Below are 21,179 nucleotides of genomic sequence, written 5' to 3' on the forward strand. Positions count from 1 at the left end.
TACCTTGACAAGATGAATTCCATCATAGAACACTACCAGCAGCTGTCCTTCACAAGTTGTGGTGACAATGGGAACATCAACTGAGTCACTTTCTGAATACACAACTCGGCCAGATTCTACCTCTCTCACCTGAAACACATATATATCATTACTATACAGAATGAGTGAATGGGTATTTCAGTGGTGTGAGACAGCTCTTGGCATTGTATTGTTGTAATGGACCTCTAGATATACAAATAACAGTTCCCAAAAACAAACTAATTTATATTCATCTCCCAGTGATATACTCTATAACTAAGTAATTGCGACTTTTACAGTTTTTACACAGTCTAGCTGTTAATCCTATAGCCGAGCTTCCAAGCTTCATTTAGATAAAGCAGAAAAATAATTTCTATTATTTCAAGTAAACCATGAATTAAAATAACATTTTGCTGAAGTCCAACCTGCAGATTTGGTCCCATGCAGACTATTATCATCCTATCATCCAGCCCGAGGGTGAGGGAATCTCCCACAACTCCCCCCACTCCATCCAGACTCCTGATGATACGCCTCTGCTCCAGGTCCCAAAACCTCAGGCTTCCATCTGATTCACTGGTAACACCCAAGGGCCCTCTCTGACCACCTCCCAGGGCAGTTACACTGGTCAGGTGACCTTGGTAAATACATTTTTCAATATATATATATTTTTTATTATACAGTCACATTTATGGAAACATACACATACTTATATGTGCTGTAGATGATTGATGGGTTACCTGCCAGCAAGGTGTGTTGGAGGCCTCCTGGGGGCAGCAGGCAGGTGGAGGAGGGCAGCAGCACAGGCAGTGAGGACTGAGCACACTGAGCCAGTAGAGTATGGAGGTAGCTAAACTTTAGTGGGTCACCTAGGTCAGACACAGCTTAAAGATTATAATGAGACAAATATTACTGAAACCTGATACAAAAACCTTAAGAAAAATGTTGCTGTATATCCATAAATTGATCATAGCAAATTTAAACCGCTGATCAAAGTTGGACTGTCAAAGTGTACCTTTGGCAACAGGACAGTCCTCAATAACCATTTGTCCCAGTCGACCCATGAGCTGGGAGGCCAGCTGACAGGGATCCTGATGTAGCACTGCCCGGGACATTTCCAGAGCACCCAGTAGCACCTCCACGTCCACCAGTGCCCTAGGGAGGAAAGTTTGATCTATTTTTATTTCATTTATTTGCAAAGATAGACTGGCTGAAGGTGAACAATACACAGTAGGTGAGACTGATGCAAAGAGTCTTGATCTTAAGGATAGGTCACAATGAGAAATAAAGCAGAGTAATTCTGCAGGTCTACTACCCTTTTAACATTAATGACATATTACTGTACTTAATGAGAATCAGTGAGAACCAGCAAGTCTTGCTGATTCTGAGAAGTTCCTACTTGTCTGGCAGCACAGCCTTTTTCAGGTCCTCCTCTATGTCCAGGACAGACAAACCCCAGGCCTTATGTAGCAGGAACTCATAGTTAAAGATGCACTCAGACAGGAAGGGCAGGATTTGGCCTGAGCGGACCAGATGGTAAGGTAACCCTTTGAGTTTCCTCAAATTGAATCTGTAACTTTTAGTCGTTTGTCCATTGTCCTCTTCATGGTCCAGTGTCCATGCCAGTGGTTGAAATATGTGTGCATATTGGGACTTGTCTTGGTAGTAGTCAGCATAGTCGGCGTGCACAGCCATGCAACAGTCACTTGTACTTAAGTAAAGATCTATGCACACACGGCTCAGCTCAGAATGGGTCCAGCGGTACACCCATGTCCCATCTGTCCTGATCTCAGTCAGATGATGGCCAAGGTCACGTTTCAGTCGAGCCCACAATACATAAGGCACCCTGGTGTGACTTGAGGAGGAGGAGGAAGGGCGAGCTGAAGTCACTTCCTGGAGCACCTTCTCATCTTTGGCCAATAGGTCCAGTAACTCCTGATGACCAAAATAAACATGGATTGAATAAGAGTATCAAAGTGGTCCTTTTCACATAGAAGTCTATGTTAGAAGTTACTAGTTTATATTGGTGTGACTGCCTTGGATAAAATGACTTCAACACTCCAATTGGTGTTTACGAGGCACAGGTCAGATCATGTATATAGTCTAAGTATTGTAATGTATACAATGTGTATCATGTATATAGATTGATGTCATCTACTCATGATGATGTCATAACTTCTTATTTTGTTTACTGTTAGTTCTTATCTGTTGCTGCAGCATGCAAATTACTCCTATGGGGATTAGTTTGATCTTATCTTAATCCCTCATTGCACAGGAAAAGTGTGCGCAATACTACCAGTAGTCTACAAACTGTGATGGATGACTATTTTAATTTTACCCTCATTTTCTACAGTTAAATGTAGTTTCCCTCACCTCTTCAGTGATACCCCAGCGTGAAATGGAGATCAGAGATGCAGCCCGTCTCACCAGTTGCCTCCCTAGGTTTCTCTCTAGACGATCCAGGAGGCTACGGTAGAGGTCCTTCAGGCTGGCTGGAAGGTTGAGGCTGACCTGAGGGGAGTAGGATGTCCAGAGCAGGCTCTCAGAGTAAGCTGCTTCCAGGTACAGAGGGCAGGGACAGGAGAGACAGGCCTGGACCAGCAGCTGCCACTGCTGCTCCTGCAGACGGCGATGGTGAGCCCACAGCTTGGCTTCTAATGCTGCCACAATATCATCATGACTGAGTGGAGGGAGGGACAGGATGGTGGTATGGGCTGACTGCTTGAGAGGGTGAGAGAAAAAAGTAGATCACACCTTGGCTAAGTCTCACTTCCCTCAATAACTTTCCTAGGTGCAGTGGCTCAGTTACCATTTGAAATTCATAATAATGTTTGTAACAATAGATTTGATTTCAGACAGAAGTAAACATAGTAGCCTCTCAGTTCTAGTCTCCAACTGTTGGTTTTGTTTGCTGAAATGACACCTATAACTAGCAGCTTTGATCAACTGCAGGTAGCTGGTGTTAGCTAATTACCTGTGGACACAAAAATCATGTAAACCCTCCTCTTAAATGTGTGTAATGCCTACATACATTACATAATACATGTACATGTATCCAGTAAAACGTGTTTTTATTGTTTTTATATTGCAGGTCCTACAACTATTCCTAGTATTAGAACAGTATTATAATTAAAAATGTAATTTAAAAATGCCATATACCTAAAGATAACCCTGTTTTGATGCCTACTATAGTAAAATATATTTAAACAAGCAACACATGCTTGAAAGAACTACCATACCTAGTTACAGGTGCTAAGCTATGATTGGACAATCATTCTTAAGCTTGAGGTTAATTGACTTCCTCTATTCAAAAGTATTACATTTATTTCTTTAACCATAAATATACACAAGTATAATGTAGATTTATACATATAAGTACGTGGATGCCTCTTCTAACTGGTGTGTTAAACTGCCATCTATTTTTAATAGCGTGTCAATGATCATCACCTGAGGCCATTTGGATGAGCTATAAGCAAGTTTGCCTTTAGGCCTTTTTCATAATAGTCTTTTCCTTTTTTTCCATAGTTAGAATTGTTAGCTCTGCACACGTGGCTGAAATGAATTCCAGTCATGAAGCTGTTAGTTGAACAGGGTGAATACTGTTCACTTCCTATTAATTACTTTACAATGTTTCTTTGCTGTATCCTCCTTTTTGCTGCCACAGTGGTAATTAAAATGTCATTAGCTCCACTGACCTGTAGAGTGTGAAAGCAGGGGGAGTCAGTAGTTGCAGAAAGGATGAAGTAGACGTGTGGAGGTAGAGGGGTTGAGATCCAGGAGAGGTCTGGACCATACTCCTCCGACAGCTCATCTAACCCATCCAGCAGGACCACCAGGGGTCTCTCTGCTCTCACGAGGCCCAACAAAGAGCGGAACTCGTTGATCAACAGAGGGACATCCTGAAAAATGAAATCAAAATGCAGTCTGGGTGATATGGTGGTACAGCACACGAATAAATGAAATTGACATATATTTCAACATTCACCATCTCTAAGGCATACATGTATAGTTTTGAGTCATGGGAAGATTCATTCGTTTAGCTTTTTACTTGGTAGTATAATACAGCATCACAGGCTTAAAACTAAGCTTGTGTAATGAGGGTAAATGGATGACAGCAACATTAACAAACAGCAGGACCTGTGGGACATGATTAAGCTGTGGATACTAGAGATGATCCAATACCTCTGACAGCTGCGTGTGAGGACAGTAGGCTTCAGCCAGCTGGACACAGAGACTCTGCAGGACAAGACGAATGTTCCTGCTCTCTCCGGTGAGGCCAATGAAATACACTAACACCTTCACAGCTCTGAACCAATGAGACATAAACCAGTTTTAACCAAGGTTGAAAGTATCTGAGTTTGTTAGCACTTCAGTGTATCTTATCTATATCTGTTGGACACCACAAACCAAAATCATATTATATTTATTCTGCCATCTAGTCCTTGCTACCAGCATCTCACCCAGGTAACCAGGAGGATGCTAGCTGTGCTACTGCAGCCATGGTGGTGCTCTTTCCCCATCCTGGTGGTCCCAGCAAGAGGATGGATCTGGTTGGTGATTGCGCCACTGCTCTCTTCACATCAGCTAGGAAAGACTGCCTCATAGTACAGTGCTTCCCCCTGAGGGATGGAGGGAAATCTCACTTAAATTTTGACAATTGAGAACTCATTTTGATAGGTGTAGTTTACTCTTTGTTAGTATGCTTTCCATACACAGCATAGTATGACCATCTAAGCTTGACTGACAGGACGCCAGCAAGTCAGGACAAAGAAAATACCTAAGGAGCCCCAGATCATATTTGGGGAAAGTCACCCTTATGTAATGAAACAGCTTTATAAACTGCTCCTTTTCAGTCATTCAGTTCATTAAAGGGATGACCTGAGCTTGTATTAAACATGCAATGAAGAAAGATCTTTGTCTTGTCTCTTCATTGGGTACTCCAGACTCAACACAGGAACAGGCACTCTTTAAGTGTAAAAGCCTGGGTACACCAGCATTAATACAGCAAACTTTCAAGTGAAATCAAGTCATTCTATCAAATGGATAAAGTAAATCAGTGCAAAGTTTTTTCATTGACTTCAAATGTGTACCATCCATTTTTATATATAGCCAAGAATAAACTGCTGCACCAAAGACACATTTTTTCTCATGACAATGACGAAGTCAGTGGTAGAAATACATAAATGTATCAACTTGCTACCAAGCTACTGAGTAGTTCAACAAGTATAAGCTTCTTACACCAAGTAATTCGCACATGAAATTTTGTTGTGCTACTTTACGCCAGGCTTTAATATTATTCTGTGAAAAGAGGTTCAGGAAATTTAATAGTTAGCAGTTAATTTCTGACTTTGGCATCCTCAGTTGTTAGCAACAAAAATGCTTCCCATCGTCATTTATACTTTACTTTATACTTTATGAACATGAACATCCTTTTAATTATGACTATTTTAAGTCATGACTTTTATTCAGGCCTACTCATTTTAGATTCCTCTTTACTAATTTCAATTTGTACTATTTGTTTTCTTGTCTTTATGAGGTAAATGTATGGAAGTGCATAATGATAATGACAATAAAGGTAATCTTGAATCTTATTAAGGCCAGGGCTGTCTCATTTCTCTACAACCAAAAATATCTGTTACATAACAATTCTACATATAGTGACTTTAAAAGAGCTTCAAGCGATACTAAGAAAGATTGTGATATAAGAAATACTGCATTCTTATGAACTTAAATGACAAAGTGTCTGTGACAGTAATACAAAATGAATGACTCACAGGCAAAGTCCATAGTTGATATGGCGCTGTATCTCCTCCTGTATCTGCACTGTGGCAGCTTCTTTCCTCACCATGTTGAAAGGGCCTGGGGCTTTGGTGCACTTTATGACTCTGGAATAGAGAAGGCATAAACAACATCTGTAGTCAACTCATACAGGACAGAGATGGTTAATCCTTTATGAAGTGTTTCTGTGTGTGTTGTACTTTTTGAGGGAGTTGATGACGGTCCGTTGAACGTGGGAGGAGATGCGCTCCATGTAGAACTGGTGCGACCGATTGTGTTTGGGGTTCAGACCTTTCTGTCCCCAGCCCACATTACGCTCATAGATGTTGGTGTGGCGCAGCTTGATGATGTATGACAGAAATGAATATCATGTATGTATCATCATCAGCTTGGAACTAAGACCTAAGAGGAGAAAATCTACAAAAGCACACCTGGTGTCCTGTTGGAATGCTTAACAAGCTGTCAAACAAGCATCCACCTAGAGTGCACAGCTATCATGAGTTTGCAGGCTAGAGACCTAATTAGCTTGTCTGTTGTAGCACATTTCTGCAACTGTCACTACCAGTTAACTTAGATGCTTTTAATTGAAGTGGTCCCTTTTTTGTAATTTAACACAACTGCTCGCAAATGTACGCTTGATCGTGTGCTGACTCAGCCATCAACCAAACCATAAACTGCATACATCCTGAGAGACTTGGTGGTAGGAGCATTTCTGGCAAGTCTCCAAAGATACATTAGACAAGATCCTTCCTTCCTTCCTTTTAATGATACAGAAATATTTAAAAATCACTTTGACATGATCCATGACCACAAAAAGGTTAAAGTAACTGTGATTACATTATGGCTTAAAAGAACACACATTAAATATTAGCTCTTTAGTTGTATCATAGTTAATACAGATTGATGCCTTCTCACAGTAATATTCCATTAAAGTTGCATATCTTTGAATGGCTAATAAACAGTTTCAGCAAAAGGCCTATATTCATCCAGTCCAAATAAGTGTTAACTGTAGTTGAAAGTGGAATAAAGAGAACCCTTTGTTGAATGTCTCAATGACCATACTCTATAGTATTGTGTTTTCTTTCTTTCCAATAAAATCTCTAATACTCAGCATGTGCACAAATATTAGTATTTTCTTGTGTTTGCCCTGTTAAAACTGAATACATCCAGAGTTCCATATTAATGAGGATGTTTTGGTTTTCCTTGCACTGAATATACCTTTTCATGGAGTCGGTCCATGAAAGACTGGTGAGCTGTGCTGAGTACTGGATCAATCTGAGCTCTTCCCTTAAGGAGGTCGGCGTAAAGAGCGGCATGCTGGTTCTTCAGATTGTATTGAAGATCTGGGATGACTCTCCTATAGCAGTGGCAATGTTCCTCTGGTGGAGCCTCATTTACACACTGAAGAGCTGTTTCTACCTCCCAGTCAAGAACTAAGAAAAAAAAGATAATACTGGTAGGTATTGTTTTGGATAAGCCACTTTGTATGAAGTATACTGAGACCTTTAACTGTTGAGTCTTGGTGCAGATCTTCCCAAACAAAAAGGTACCAGGACAATAACCAACCCATTCAAACAAACTAAACAATGCAGCTTTGGGCAAAGCCAATTAGATCAGGTAATATTCTAGTGATCCATGGATAAAACCAACCCGCCAACATTATAAAACCATGGACAATACTTTAAAAACAGTGTGTTTCCCATCTCTACCTGTTCTGAGTAAAAGTGAGCCCTCTTCTTGTCCTAGTGCCTTGACAGCATTGCGTTGTAGAACTCCCCATAGTCTGTGGCAGGTAGTGCTCCAGTCCTTTATGGCTTGCTTCCTGCGTTGCCGATCCATGCTCAACACATCAGGATGGTGAGTGCTGTAAAAGCCATCAAAGATAATGAATGGGGCTGTTAAACACACTTTCCAGAGGTTGAACCCTACTGTTGTGCCCCCTTGAACTCTGTTCATGCATTCTTTCATTCAACACACTAATTTAGTTTTCCTCTAGCACCATCTGTATGAACCTTTGTACAGTATATAATAAATCTTATGGCTGGATGGATTTGCTCTAATGATTCATGATCTCCAGAGAATTAACTTTTTTCTGATATTGGTGATCCTATGGCCCTTCCTCTGTCCTAGCACCAATTTTCCCTAACATATAGGATATTACATGATGTAATACGCTGTTATAAAACACATTGATTATGGCTGGTTGCTCTATTAGTTGGTGGACCACTTAGATCTGTATCATAGTTGTAACAACTTTGGTGATCCTGTGGCTTTTCATCTAGGATAATTATCAGATCAAAATTTCAATTTGTCCAATACTTTTATTTTATTCCCACAATTGTAATTGCTCAATTTATCTCATGTAACAATTTCAAGTGTGACCAGAGAGTTTGAGTTTGTTTACCTGATGGGAAGTAAGTGGTAGACTTGAGGAAGACAATTCTCATCAAGCTTATACCACATTTTGAGTAATGTTAGATCTTCTTCCAAATCCTCCAGGCTCCTTGCAGCAACAGGGCTGAGTCTGGCCTCCTCTATGTCTGAAAATGAGTTGTTGGAGCTCTGGCTCAGCAGTCCTGAATTTGTTGACTGTTCTCCAAAATTCAGATAATTCCCATCAATGGATTCCTGGACAAAACTAGCAGTACTGCTGTCTGTAGTGATGCTGGATTGGGAGTCTGAGGCAGAAAAGTCCTCCACTGGTTTGTTCTTGGACATCCGCTGTCTTTCTCTTTCCACCACTAATTCTGCCAATAACGCCTCAAAGGCCTCCCTGGTGATGGTAGTGGGAAGGCTTTGGACCTCATATTTCTGTCCTACAAACAACTGACCAACAGATCAACAAATCGCACATGAATTCATCATCTGACATATAGTAATCGTAATTGTTGCAATTCTGCACAAGTGTTCTGTTAAATAATACAAGTTCATGATATCTTACGATAAAGTTTGGACCCTGGGTTTCCTGACATTGCTGCAGATTCTCCACATGCAGCTGTACAGTGTCATGGTGTTCAGCGATAGGGTTTCCAACTCCCCTACGGAGGTCAACCATCCTAAAGTCGTAGCCTCTCTGCTTACAGTACAGATACAGTCTGGGATACACATTCTCCATGAGTGCAGTTCTCTCCGTAACTGTGTCTGAATCACACACATACAAAAATATTAGAGTTGCCTTTTATATCAAGGAGGCGTCATTTTGCTCTGTAAAACACTGATAGACTAACTCAAGAATCAACAGCCGCGCTAGAAGCTCTATGAGGCTGTATGTAGACACACTAACATCTGTACCAAATTTCATGGCAATCCATCAAATGGTTATTGAGGTATTTACTGTGATCCAAAAAAATCAACCTGGAAGGTGCTATATGAAAAAGGCATGAAGAAGCATTTTACATGGACTAAACATGAGTGACTGTAAGATTTCTTAATTCTTACCTTTATATCCACCACATATGTAGACCATGAATCTCTTCTCACTGACAGGAAATGGAGGCTTCTTCTTTCTTGGAAGCTCATTGGTCATTGGACTACACAAGTATTTCATTGATGGTTTGTTGTACTCACTTGTTTTGTCTACATTATCCTTGTCTGAGTTAACTAACCCACTGTCTGTCTCTCTGTCCTCTTTGATACAATCTTTGTTTTTTCCCTCACATTCTTCTTCGTCTTCTCCCACAAGTGCCTCCATGCTCCTCAGTAACTTTCGTGATACCTCAGTTTTTCTCCCATATTCATGTAGATCTAGTAAGGCCTTGACAGTTTTGACCTGTTAATAAAACGATGAATATTTGGCAGGTAATTTCAGTCGGGCATTTAAATTGCACATATATATATCTTTCTACTTCATTCAGAAGAAGGAGCACTTACATTCACTATGATGTGGAACTTTATTCACATAGCATACCTTGAAACAATGGTCATGGTGCAGTATTTTGGTTGCTCTGTCTTCTAAGAAATGGTCATCTAGGGGTTTTCCTGTTTGAGGCAGCTGTACCATAAAATGAAAGACACATGGGATAATCCAGTGGTAAAAATCTACTTTGAGATTGTCTCAGTAATGAATGAATAGTAAACATTTGACACTACAGTAGCACTTACTCTGAGGGGATTTGTAATATTGGATTCCTTCTCATTTGCTTTGCTTTCATAATCCTTTTTGTCTGTCCTCTATAGAATAAGACCATTAAGACAAAATATATTAATGTATTTCAGGTACTAATTTATACTTAAAGTACTGTGTGTGAATGGTCAGAAAAGACTTGTTTGACCATGATTTCTACACAGTAGTGAGTATTATTCAGGTAATCTAGGATATGATGCAATAAATTCTTGATTTTACTGTTTTTAGGCAGAAATAGGAAGATTAAGGTAGAAGTGGTACAGTGTTTAAAAATGGTTGTGATTGAGTCATTCTGCTCTTTTACTCAAGAATTCTTTGTTTCCTGCCCCATTTAATTTTGTGGACATCCTATCACATAGATCAAGGACTGATGGGGATAACTGTTCCTCTAACCCAGTACTGGCTCACTCCCAAACGGTCTGGAGAGAAGTACACAGGATATGTAAAGTATCACACTTCAGACAATCCTATGCCTCCCCATGGCACAACCCAGAGATACGGATCGGAAGAAAGACTATTTACTGGGATCAATGGCTGAAAAAGGGGATTCATAAAATAAGTGACTTGTACTTACATGGACATTTTATGCCTTTCTCAGACCTTTTGCAAAAATTTGATTTGGAACATAAGGGAATTTTTTGGAAATATTTACAAATTAGAGACTGTATTACTAAAGGTAAATTCAATCAGGGGAAAAACCCAATCATGGAGTTTCTAGACTTGCCAAGCATAACACACAGGGCATCAGGATTCTACAAATTCTTTATTGGTCAAACGAGAGATCTATGTAATAACTTAAAACTAGTATGGGAAAAAGACTTGCAATGTAAATTTAGTGAGGAGGAATGGTCAAAAATTTTGTCAAATACAGGTAAGGGCATACGGGAGGCCAGGGGAAAGTTTATTCAATATAAATTAATACACAGATTTTATTTCACACCCTCTAAACTACACATAATGGGCATATTGGCCAATAATTTATGTTGGAAATGTCAAACAGAATCAGGAACATTGGTACATGCACTTTGGGAATGTAACCTAATAAAACCATTTTGGGAAAGAATCCTAGAACATATGGAGAAGGGGATGAATATGACGATACCAAAATCTCCTAGGCTATGCCTTTTAGGGGACCACTCAGAGCTACCACAAGCATCAAAGTATGTCCTCACTGTGATAAAGGTGGGGGCTGTAACAGCTACTAGATTGATTTTGAGGCTGTGGAAGAGTACCCCCCCCCCAGAATTTAGACAATGGTTGCAGCTTATGGCAGAGATAGTATCCTATGAAGACATGCTGGCAAGAGTTAATAATGAAAATGAGAACCTTAGGGAGTCATGGGGCTACTTCTTTGCCTATGGTATTTTGGGGATGTTGTGAGGAATAGAAAGGTTACTATGGTGGCTAGGTCTATTTATCGTTTATGTATGTGCGCATTTATATATGATGTATGTATATTCTTTTTTCTGGCTTCTTGGATTGATACTTGAGTTAAAAAGGGACATATCACTGTACACTACCATGCTGTCTGTTATATGCTGTTGTTTGTTATTATATGTTTTTCTATAAATGAAAATCAAATAAAGAGTTGAATTATATAAAAAAAAAAAAAAAAAGAATTCTTTGTTTCCTATAATAAAAGTCTAAAGTCAAATAATGTTTGTACATAGATTACCTGACATAGTGACATTGGCCCATTACTTAAAGCTGGAAGTGTTACAACCTCCTTGTCCTCCTGCAAGACATGAAATATAAAACATATTATACAATATCTAATGAGTAAATCAATACAAACTGGACTGGAATCACACTGCTATTGACTGGGTGATCATAAGGAATGTGGAATGACACTTGATTACAAATATAAAGCACAAATATTCATATGAGGATTGACGCAAAGCTACAACAGACCATATCAGTGTATTATGGTGACTTTTTTTCCCCAATAGCACACTGACTGAGATCACTGGAATTATTATTCATATTTATTCTAAAATAATCTGTATAATAATAGATTGAGTCATGATAAAACATTAAGTTATTAAACAAACAAAATGCCAGTAAACTATACATTATGTCTTTTGTACTTACTTTCTTCTTCTTTTGGGGGAAAAGCCCATTCCTGTAGTAGGTCCACATTCTGTCACCTCCGACTGATGAGAGACATCCATCTGTCAAGCTCAAAGGGGTGACATATCCTATTTCCAGTTGTGCCTTTCAAAATAAACCCATTGCAGGATGAAAATTTTCAATAACAAAAAAGGAATAATTAAAATAGAACTGTATTCCTCATTAATACACCAATCTTACAACAAAGCAGTATAGCAGTAAGAGTCTTACCCGCTCATGCCAAATGAAGTATAGGTTCTCAGTACGTACAGTAGGTAGCTTATTCCAGGAATATGCTCTCTCATCAGGTATTATTTTTCTCATTCTGTATTTAGCTTGTCCAGTCTGAAATGTGGCTAAATTTAAGGGGCACTCCAGAATTTCACACATCAGTCAGTTTACATTTTGTAGTTAGTACAACTCTGCCTATGAAAGACATTCTGTGGTTCTGTAGGAGCTTCAAGTCTGACAAAATTACCTTAATGATGTCATCAAGGATGTCTCATTTATGGCTTAAAAGACAGAAATCTCAGAATCTGTTCATTCACTTTTGATCACTGTTTACTTACTCCATCAGATTAATGGAAGTGCAATACGACAGTATGGAAATACCTGTTAATTTATGTAGACACGGTCAACGCAGATACAGTAAATCCTTTACATTTGAGTTGTAGGCAACAACTGTGTGTTTCCCCCAATAATTCATATATTTAGCAACCTGGTAATTCTGACTGACTTCATGTGAGATTAACATCACATATCCTAACATTTGCAAACTCAAAGTATCAAGTGTTTGAGTTTTATTTTTTAAGGCAGTAAGTATCCTGTCTTCCTCTCTGACTCAGGTACATTCTATTGACTTGACAGCTTGAGCAAAACCAGCAGGTTGAATCTTAATGTGGCCTGAAAACACTATTACTGTATATAGAAATACAGGAACTGGTTACACACTTCAATGCTGGAGCATGAAAGAGTCAGGTGACATAAAATATCATCTACTGGCTTCAATCAAATCTTATTGTCTTCCTCAGTGAATGCAGTTTGTTCTGTTGCCATTAAGTAAGAGGATATTGAGCCATTAAGTTTTGGTCAAGTCAAGTTATATTCACACAGTAAATTCCCATCAAGCACTCCGTTAGACAGAACTCACACAGCTGATCAAATGCATGATAAATCACATTCTTAGACAAGTAGTAGACCAAATATGGTTTTATTTATATATAAAATGTTTCTGTGTCTCAGTTCATTGGGAAGAAAAAACTAAGAAAGTGGTGAATGGAGTAACATTTTGTTATTAAAATTTCTCTATGTTGAAAAAAGTCACATGATACCTCAGAGTAACAGCAGGATGCTTATTTGAAACATCCGTTTATAACCGCAATCCAACATTTATGTCTCCAGTGCCTGGCAGCTGGGCCTAATCTCAGAGACTGAAAACTGTGGCAGTGACAGCAGGTACGTCCTCCATGGTGGAGGATGGAGCAAAATATCTGAGTGCTGACTCGCTGCTTTCCACAAACACCACAAATAACATACAGAGAAAAAAAACCACTTAATTCTTGAGGATTTCCCAGCTCAAACAAACACAGTTTCAGCTGGAAGCGTGTGTCTTGAAACTCCACTGTTACCCAGCAGCTTCCTTTGTTATGTTGTCTGGGTGGAAGCAGCCATTATTGGGTGTGACATGTTGGTGAGGTCAGAAGTGAAGGCATCAGGACAGGAGCAGCAGCATCAACAGGCTGCAGCAAGCTCACACCTCACTACATGTTCTTGTAGAAAGCAGCATGAGATTGCTGCCCTCAGGCCTAGTCGTCATCTTTTCCTCCTGTTCTACTCAACTGCAAAAACAAAAAACCCCAGCAGGAAACAATTACTTACAGTTTTATGTTAAAGATTCCCATAAAGTTTGATGCAGGTGGTTTTCACTTACATGCTAGATGGTTTTCAAGAAGCAATGAGGAGGGAGAAAAAAGAGAGGTATATGAAAAGGTTAATGATGAACATCTTTAGCTTGTGTTTAAAAGCTGATAAAGTGCACCATCTAGTGGAGGAAAAGTAAAATGCACCTACTTTGATAACGTCAACCCAGTTCCAACCTCTTGGCAGTTCCCCTTTGTGATCTGCAAGCAGAAATCATTCTGTCATTTGCTTATGACACCACCATAGTAGGACTGATAACTAACAATGAGACAGCGCACAGGGAGGAGGTAGAGAGAGTGGAGGTAGAGAGGGAGAAGGTAGAGTCTCAGTATCTATCTATCTATCGACTAAGACACACAAGTGATGTTAAAATCTAAGATGTGATCATGTTGAGACTTCATGGTAAATTTGAATGTAACATGCTATTTAAAGTTAGCTTTAACTTAACAATGATAATATTTGGTTTAAATGGATTTCTACCAGTGACAAGCTAATGTACAGACTAATGTTGAAACAGTATTATTATTGATGAATCTGTATTTATTTTACATTAATTCCTACATTAATCATTTATTCGATGAATTGTCAGAAAATAATGAAAACTGTTCATTAAAATTTCCCACAGTTTAATGAGATGTATTCAAACACATCCAGTTTGCTGTCATCTTTTTCAAAGTAAAGCAGCCAATCTTCACATTTAAAAAACAGGAATTGATGATTTTCTGGCATTTTGCTTGAAAATTTTCCTGTCGATTGATTAAAAGTCTGCACGCTGCAGCTCCCAATGCAGGTATAATTTAATAAGACCTTTCTGCTGTTACAGATTTTATTATTTGGTCCAGCACCTACTGTCAACTGATTAGTTAACAACAACTGCAACTATCATAGAGCTTTAATAAAAAAATGCTCATTTTTTTATGATCATACTGACAGAAATAGTGGAGTTTAAAGATTTAAAGTAGTTCCTGTTGAGTTTAATGACTCCACACAGCTCTTTCACCACAATAAACTGATACCTGTTCTGTTGATGATCCTTCTCTTCTGAGCTTTAGTCAGCTGCTCCTTCCTCTCCTTCTTCTTGGCTGTTGAGGCGGTGGTTGTCGTCTCACTGTTGGATGTCAAAGTCTGCGACAGCAAGACCAGGACAATGTTTAGATTTTAAGTTTTTGCACAGCTTTTGGTTGGATCATTATAAGATTATAAAGAATTCAGTCAGAGTGGTGACATGGTGGTACTGACCACAGCTGTCACAACAGGCCTGTGGTTCTCCATCAGGGTCTCCTGGTTCTCTTTGGCCCACTCAAACAGGGTGTACATCATGGCCTCGCCCAGGTTAGCCTCCACCTGCTCCTCCACCTTAGACAGGATCAGCTGCTTGGTCTCTGGAGAGCTGCCATCAAATGAACATGACAAATTTTGCATTGGGGTGTCAATAGTGTTTCCAGTTTGTGCAGTCATCTTCTAATCTGCCATCAGTGCTTCAAATGTAAATTAAGGAAAGAAGGTTATGAATTGACAGGACACTGTGCTCGCAACTTACATCCTGTTGTTAAAAAAGGCATCAAGGGAGAGTTGTGGGGCCGTCTCAGGATAAGTCTCTGGCCACGTCACGTCCAGGATGAAGGCTTTGGTATCGTCCAGGTCTCCTATCTGTTGTTTAAATTCAAGAGGACGTTAAAATAAGTTACCTGCACAGAACAGCATCTCCCTTTCCTGTTCAAACGATGGAAGGTTGAGAGTGTATCACATAAGGACAGTACTCACCCGAAACTGGAACGAAACTTGACTGAGTTCCTTGAAACACTCATCACCCTCGTAGATGGAACGGAGAGCCTCCAGCTCCATCTGATAAACAGAGTGACAGTGACAGGAGGTTAGTGAGAAAACAAACAGGACACCTTCCTCTCGCCAAAGATCATTCACAAATAGGGCACATTGAACTTGATCAGGTTAAGTAATTGAGAGACGTGAATGAGTTCCATTTCTTGAACATAAGGACTTTTTCTTGAGGTGTTCTTAAATTCGGCATATATATAATCCACCGGGCAGTCTTGACCTCCACTGAATTTAACTCTCAACTTCCTTGTGCCACCTGCAACGGCTAGCTAACGTAAGTATAATCCTAGACTAGAGTATGAATCGGGGGGGAAAACGATATTTATCGACTGAATCGTTTCCAATAGATGTGGACTTATACGCCGAATTAATAAATAGACGTCGTGTATTCCGATAATTAATTGAGTTACGCTTTATGCGGCTCCCTATCGTCCATATGAGGAAAAACACATTCATTTAGCTAACTTGAATCGAGTTTGGCGTGACGTTTCCTCAGTAATGAACAACACGGTTTAGGTTTAACAGCAGCTAGAAATACATTTGACTGTGCTCTGAGCGCTGTATCAACTACACAGATCTCTTACATAGTGACTAAAAGCTGACATGTTGTTTTGCTGTCTAACAGACTAGCTGTCAGCTGAGCTCAGCACACAATCACGCTAGTTAGCCGCTAACAGCAGCTAGCCTCATAGTTCATCATCATCATCCATTCATACCTCTTGATCCTCGTTAGCTGTCATCGTGTCTCTCCTGTTTCTCTGTGGAGAGTTTAGCACCTATAAACTTCTGAGAGTTAACAACCCATTTCTATCATTAAAACGTTACTATGTTCAATTTCGCTACTTTACAATCCCAGCTGCCTCAGCCAGTGCCACCATGATAATATACGCATGCGCAGTTTGGCATTGGTTGTGAACTTTGAACCACGTCATTAGTGGATGAAATTGAATGGTGATAATACATCATGCTGATAACTTATAATAATATTAATAATTCAATTATTAAAGTTTGATGTAATTAAAAAAGCTAAATAAAAACAAAACCAAAACTTGAAATGGTGACAAAAAGGTTTTAATTATCTTAAACTAAAGACAGGACCAGATAACAGACAGACAGAAGAAAGCCAGATATGCTTTTAAAAGGCATCCTTTCATAGAGAACTGAACTGACATGAGATACAATAATAAATAATACCACTTGGAAATAAAGTAAGTAATAAGACATGTAAAGGAATTTTGAACTGAATGCTGTTTATCCAGAGAAAAGTGTGTGATTTTGACTGGATATTGAATATCTTTGATGTTTCTGTGATTTGTGATTGATTTTATTAATTGAGAAATTCACCACATGGAAAAAAGGGACTTGTGCAAAGTAGCTTTCGAATAGCACCTCAACATATTACTTTATTTTATTGTATTTAAACCTATGGACTTATAGCATACAGCAAGCAGAATTTGAAATGGTAAATAGACTGTATAGAGCTTTTCTAGTCGTTATGACCACTCAAAGCACTTTTACACTACATGTCATTCACCCATTCACTCACATTCATACACTGATGAAAGGAGCTACCATACAGGATGCCAACCTGCTCATCAAATGGAAACAAACCATTCATACACAGTTGACACAGCAACAGGAGCATTTTGGGGTCAAGTATCTTACCCAATGACACATCAACATGTGGACGGGAGGAGCAGGGAATCAAAATGCCAATCTTCCAATTGGTGGACAAATGCTCTACCTCCTGAACCACAGCCGCCAATAATCTTTTTCTTTTTTTAACTAATTGCTATGTCACAAGATGTATAAAATGAAACAATGACAATAAATTAAGTATAAAAAAGGTAAGCAAGAAGGTATATTGTTTTTGTTAAATATAGTATATATACATTAAATCGTATTTAACTTTAATTGAGCTTGAGCTTTATTTTCATTTATTTTTGGTGCTGGTCACATCACATGGTCTGACTCACTACAGACTGTTTGCTTGGTAAAACCAGTAACAGCTACACTGCTACATTCATTTAGTGATGAACATTACATGAATTATTGGGATTTATAACTGCCACATGCTTGTAGAGACAGTGCTGCTGGCTGCTCACTTAGCCATTATAATATAGAATCTCTGTGTATCCATTTACAATATAAATAACAAAATTCAGATCAGAAGTTCATGTAGCAGTTCAATTTATTTCATATGGTGTTATTTGGCCTTGCTGACAAATGATCCTCTGAATCCTCTATATTGAGTTCAGGCTTATTGTCCCCTGGTGGTTTAATGTTGTTTCAGGTTTGTCTATTAGCTCATGTGTGCTGAGCTGATCACTACAAATATTTAACCTGGTTTATAGTTGCTCATATCATAATGGAATCTATTGCTGAAGTCACTGCTAATTTGGGTCACATTGAGAAGGCTTTTCTTGCATTAAAAAACATGTGTTTATCTACATAGTCTATTCAGCTGCTTTGCTGGTATTCAGGGTAAATGACATTATGTTGTTACATAGATTCAGGAAGATGAATCACTGTTGTTTCAGCATATAAAGCAGTGAGCAAACGTCATTTTTGGGGGGATTAGCTCTCAGCAGAATCATCGTCAGTGCTCAGATTCTTTGAGAGCTCCCTCAAACAGCAGAGCCTTTTCTGACAAATATAACTGTATAACCATTCACTAGAAACGCTCCAGTTCCTCATGTGCCTCTGGCCAAACTACACATTTACAAGCAAATCTCAGCAGTCTAATATTATACATTTTATTTCAATTGTTATCATCCAATCCTTTTTTCTTTACTTCCCTATAGTTGCTATGGCGGCCAATTTGTTATGTTCTTTAATAAATTGTAATTTCATTTAGATTTGTGAGCTGTATTGTAAATCACATATGCACATACACTTCTGTTAGTACACTTCTGTTAGTACACGGTGTATACTGTTAAGATTGTAGTCATAATTTGTTCTTTAATTTGTCATCAAATATGCCAATGAGTGCGTGCCAGAGCCGGAGGGCAATTGGACATACCTACATACTTTTTAATGTAAATAAATTCACCTCATTTGCACTAACCCTGATTTGTGTTGTTGGCTGCTTGAGACTTGGGGAAGATGGAGCTCTGGTTTCATGTTGTGTTTCAAACACTCCTAGCTGAGGCATAACAGTACACTATCTACTTACTTGTGTAGTGAGCAAAACTCAACAGTTTAGTGTTGTCTGAAATCAAACATGGCTGTTGCACGAGATGAGATTTTACCTGGAATTCCCCATCTGGGAATTATTTCTCTGATTAGAGCCTTGGCTACTGCTGCTGAGTCCTGCTTAGAAGTGGGAAAAACTTCTACCCATTTGGAAAACATGTCAACAAAAACCAAACAGTATTTCTTTCCCTCACTTTTTTCAACAGGCAAATGTACCAAATCCACACACAATTCTTTCTCAAGTTCCATCTGACAGTAAATGGTTCTCTGTTGTTGATCTTGCAAATGCATTTTTCAGTATCCCAGTGGAAAAAGATAGCCAATTTTGGTTTGCTTTTCAATTTGAGTCAAAAATGTACACTTTTTCTAGGCTCTGTCAAGGCTACACCGAGTCTCCAACCATTTTTAATGCAGCATTAAAAGACAATCTAGATTCACTTAATTTGCCAGCTGGAAGTGCACTTTTGCAATATGTGGATGATTTAATGATTTGCTCTCCCACACAGGAAGCCTGTGTCCAAGACACACTTGCTCTCCTGAACCATCTGGCTGATAACGGTCACAAGGCCAGCTTGTCAAAACTTCAGTTTGTTTCAAAACAAGTCACTTTCCTGGGTCATGTGATCACAGCAGAGGGCAAAACCCTCTCACCCAAACGAATTGAAGCAATCCAAAACATTCCACAGCCTGAAACAAAGAAACAGGTAATGAGTTTTTTAGGAATGACGTCATATTGCAGACAGTGGATCCCAAATTATGCAGAAATTGAAGCACCATTAAGTGCTCTCGCCCATGGGAAAGGCCTTACAGCAAAAGATAAGGTCATTTGGACACCTGAGGCTGTAAAAGCCTTTGTTGATTTGAAATTGGCATTACAATCCCCACCAACATTGGGCCTTCCGGATTGCACCAAACCATTCACACAGACTGTGGGCGAACGGGGTGGGTACATGACTTCAATATTGACACAAGACCATGGGGGACGACAGAGACCGGTAGCCTATTTCTCATCAAGACTTGACTCGGTTGCTACAGGACTTCCTACATGTCTAAGAGCTGTGGCAGCTGCAGAAAAAGCTGTGATAGCTTCACGTGACATTGTAGGCTATGCTGATCTCAACCTGTTGGTACCACATGCTGTTTCAATGATTTTGCTTGAACAGAAAACTTCCCACCTGTCAACAGCAAGGTGGCTCAGATATAACACAATTCTGCTTGATATGCCTAACATAACTGTTAAGAGATGCAATGTTCTTAACCCTGCAACTCTTCTCCCTACACCAGACGATGGACAACCACATGACTGTGTGGCAGTAATAACTGAAACCTGTTCCCCCAGACCTGATCTGCAGGACACACCTCTGCAGAACGCTGACCTGGAACTGTTTGTGGATGGCTCAGCCTCGAGAAACTCAACAACCGGTAAAAACCAAGCGGGCTTTGCTATTACAACATTACATGACACAATTGTTGCACAGCCACTTCCCTCAAATTATTCTGCACAAGCAGCAGAATTAGTAGCGTTGACAGAGGCTTGCAAGATTGCAGCTGACAAAACAGCCAACATATATACTGACAGTAGATATGCATGGGGAGTGGTACATGATTTTGGCCGTCTTTGGGCCAATAGAGATTTTTTAACATCAACAGGCAAACCTATAGCCCATCATGCCCTGGTTGCTGCACTTCTCGATGCTGTCCTCCTTCCAAAACAGGTTGCTATCTGCAAATGCCAAGCACACACAAATAATGATGATTTTGTTTCACAGGGGAATGCCAGAGCTGACGCTGCAGCCAAAACAGCGGCACAGCTAGATAACGCTAACAATAACATTCAATGTCTTGCTATTGTTAACTCACCACTGACATCCACAGTTGATTTGTTTGACCTACAGGCCAGAGCCAGCCCTGAAGAGAGGCTGGCTTGGAAGAAAGCAGGTTGCTCTTTTTCTGACAAAGTGTGGTACGGGCCTAATGGTAGACCTTGTCTACCCAAATACTTATTTCCTCATTATGCTAAGTTGACACATGGGAGAGATCATGTGTCCAAGGGGGGAATGATGAGTGAAATACAGAGGTATTGGTTCACAAAGGGTTTCTCTAACTTTTCCCAAAAATTTTGTCAAAGTTGTGTGATTTGTGCTACTAACAATGCAGGCAGAGGCATCCAGATGCAACAGAGTGCGCATCCACCACCACAAAA

The 21,179-nt window shown here is 39.5% G+C and overlaps 2 protein-coding genes across 2 annotated transcripts in view; both read right to left on the bottom strand.

The window, feature by feature from the left end:
* Window positions 1-21,179, bottom strand: part of LOC128384330 (uncharacterized) — a 185,694-nt gene that overhangs the window by 42,431 nt on the left and 122,084 nt on the right. The window lies entirely within an intron of this gene.
* Window positions 10,321-16,663, bottom strand: rwdd (RWD domain containing 4). The gene is made up of 7 exons (XM_053343918.1): window positions 16,498-16,663; window positions 15,710-15,790; window positions 15,486-15,595; window positions 15,185-15,335; window positions 14,962-15,070; window positions 14,096-14,145; window positions 10,321-10,335 (listed from the first exon to the last, which is right to left on the bottom strand). Exons 1-7 carry the CDS (start codon window positions 16,519-16,521, stop codon window positions 10,321-10,323), a joined length of 540 nt encoding a protein of 179 aa, XP_053199893.1. The 5' UTR covers window positions 16,522-16,663.

This window comes from Scomber japonicus, chromosome 22, assembly GCF_027409825.1.
Source record: "Scomber japonicus isolate fScoJap1 chromosome 22, fScoJap1.pri, whole genome shotgun sequence".
NCBI classification, from domain to species: Eukaryota; Metazoa; Chordata; class Actinopteri; order Scombriformes; family Scombridae; genus Scomber; species Scomber japonicus.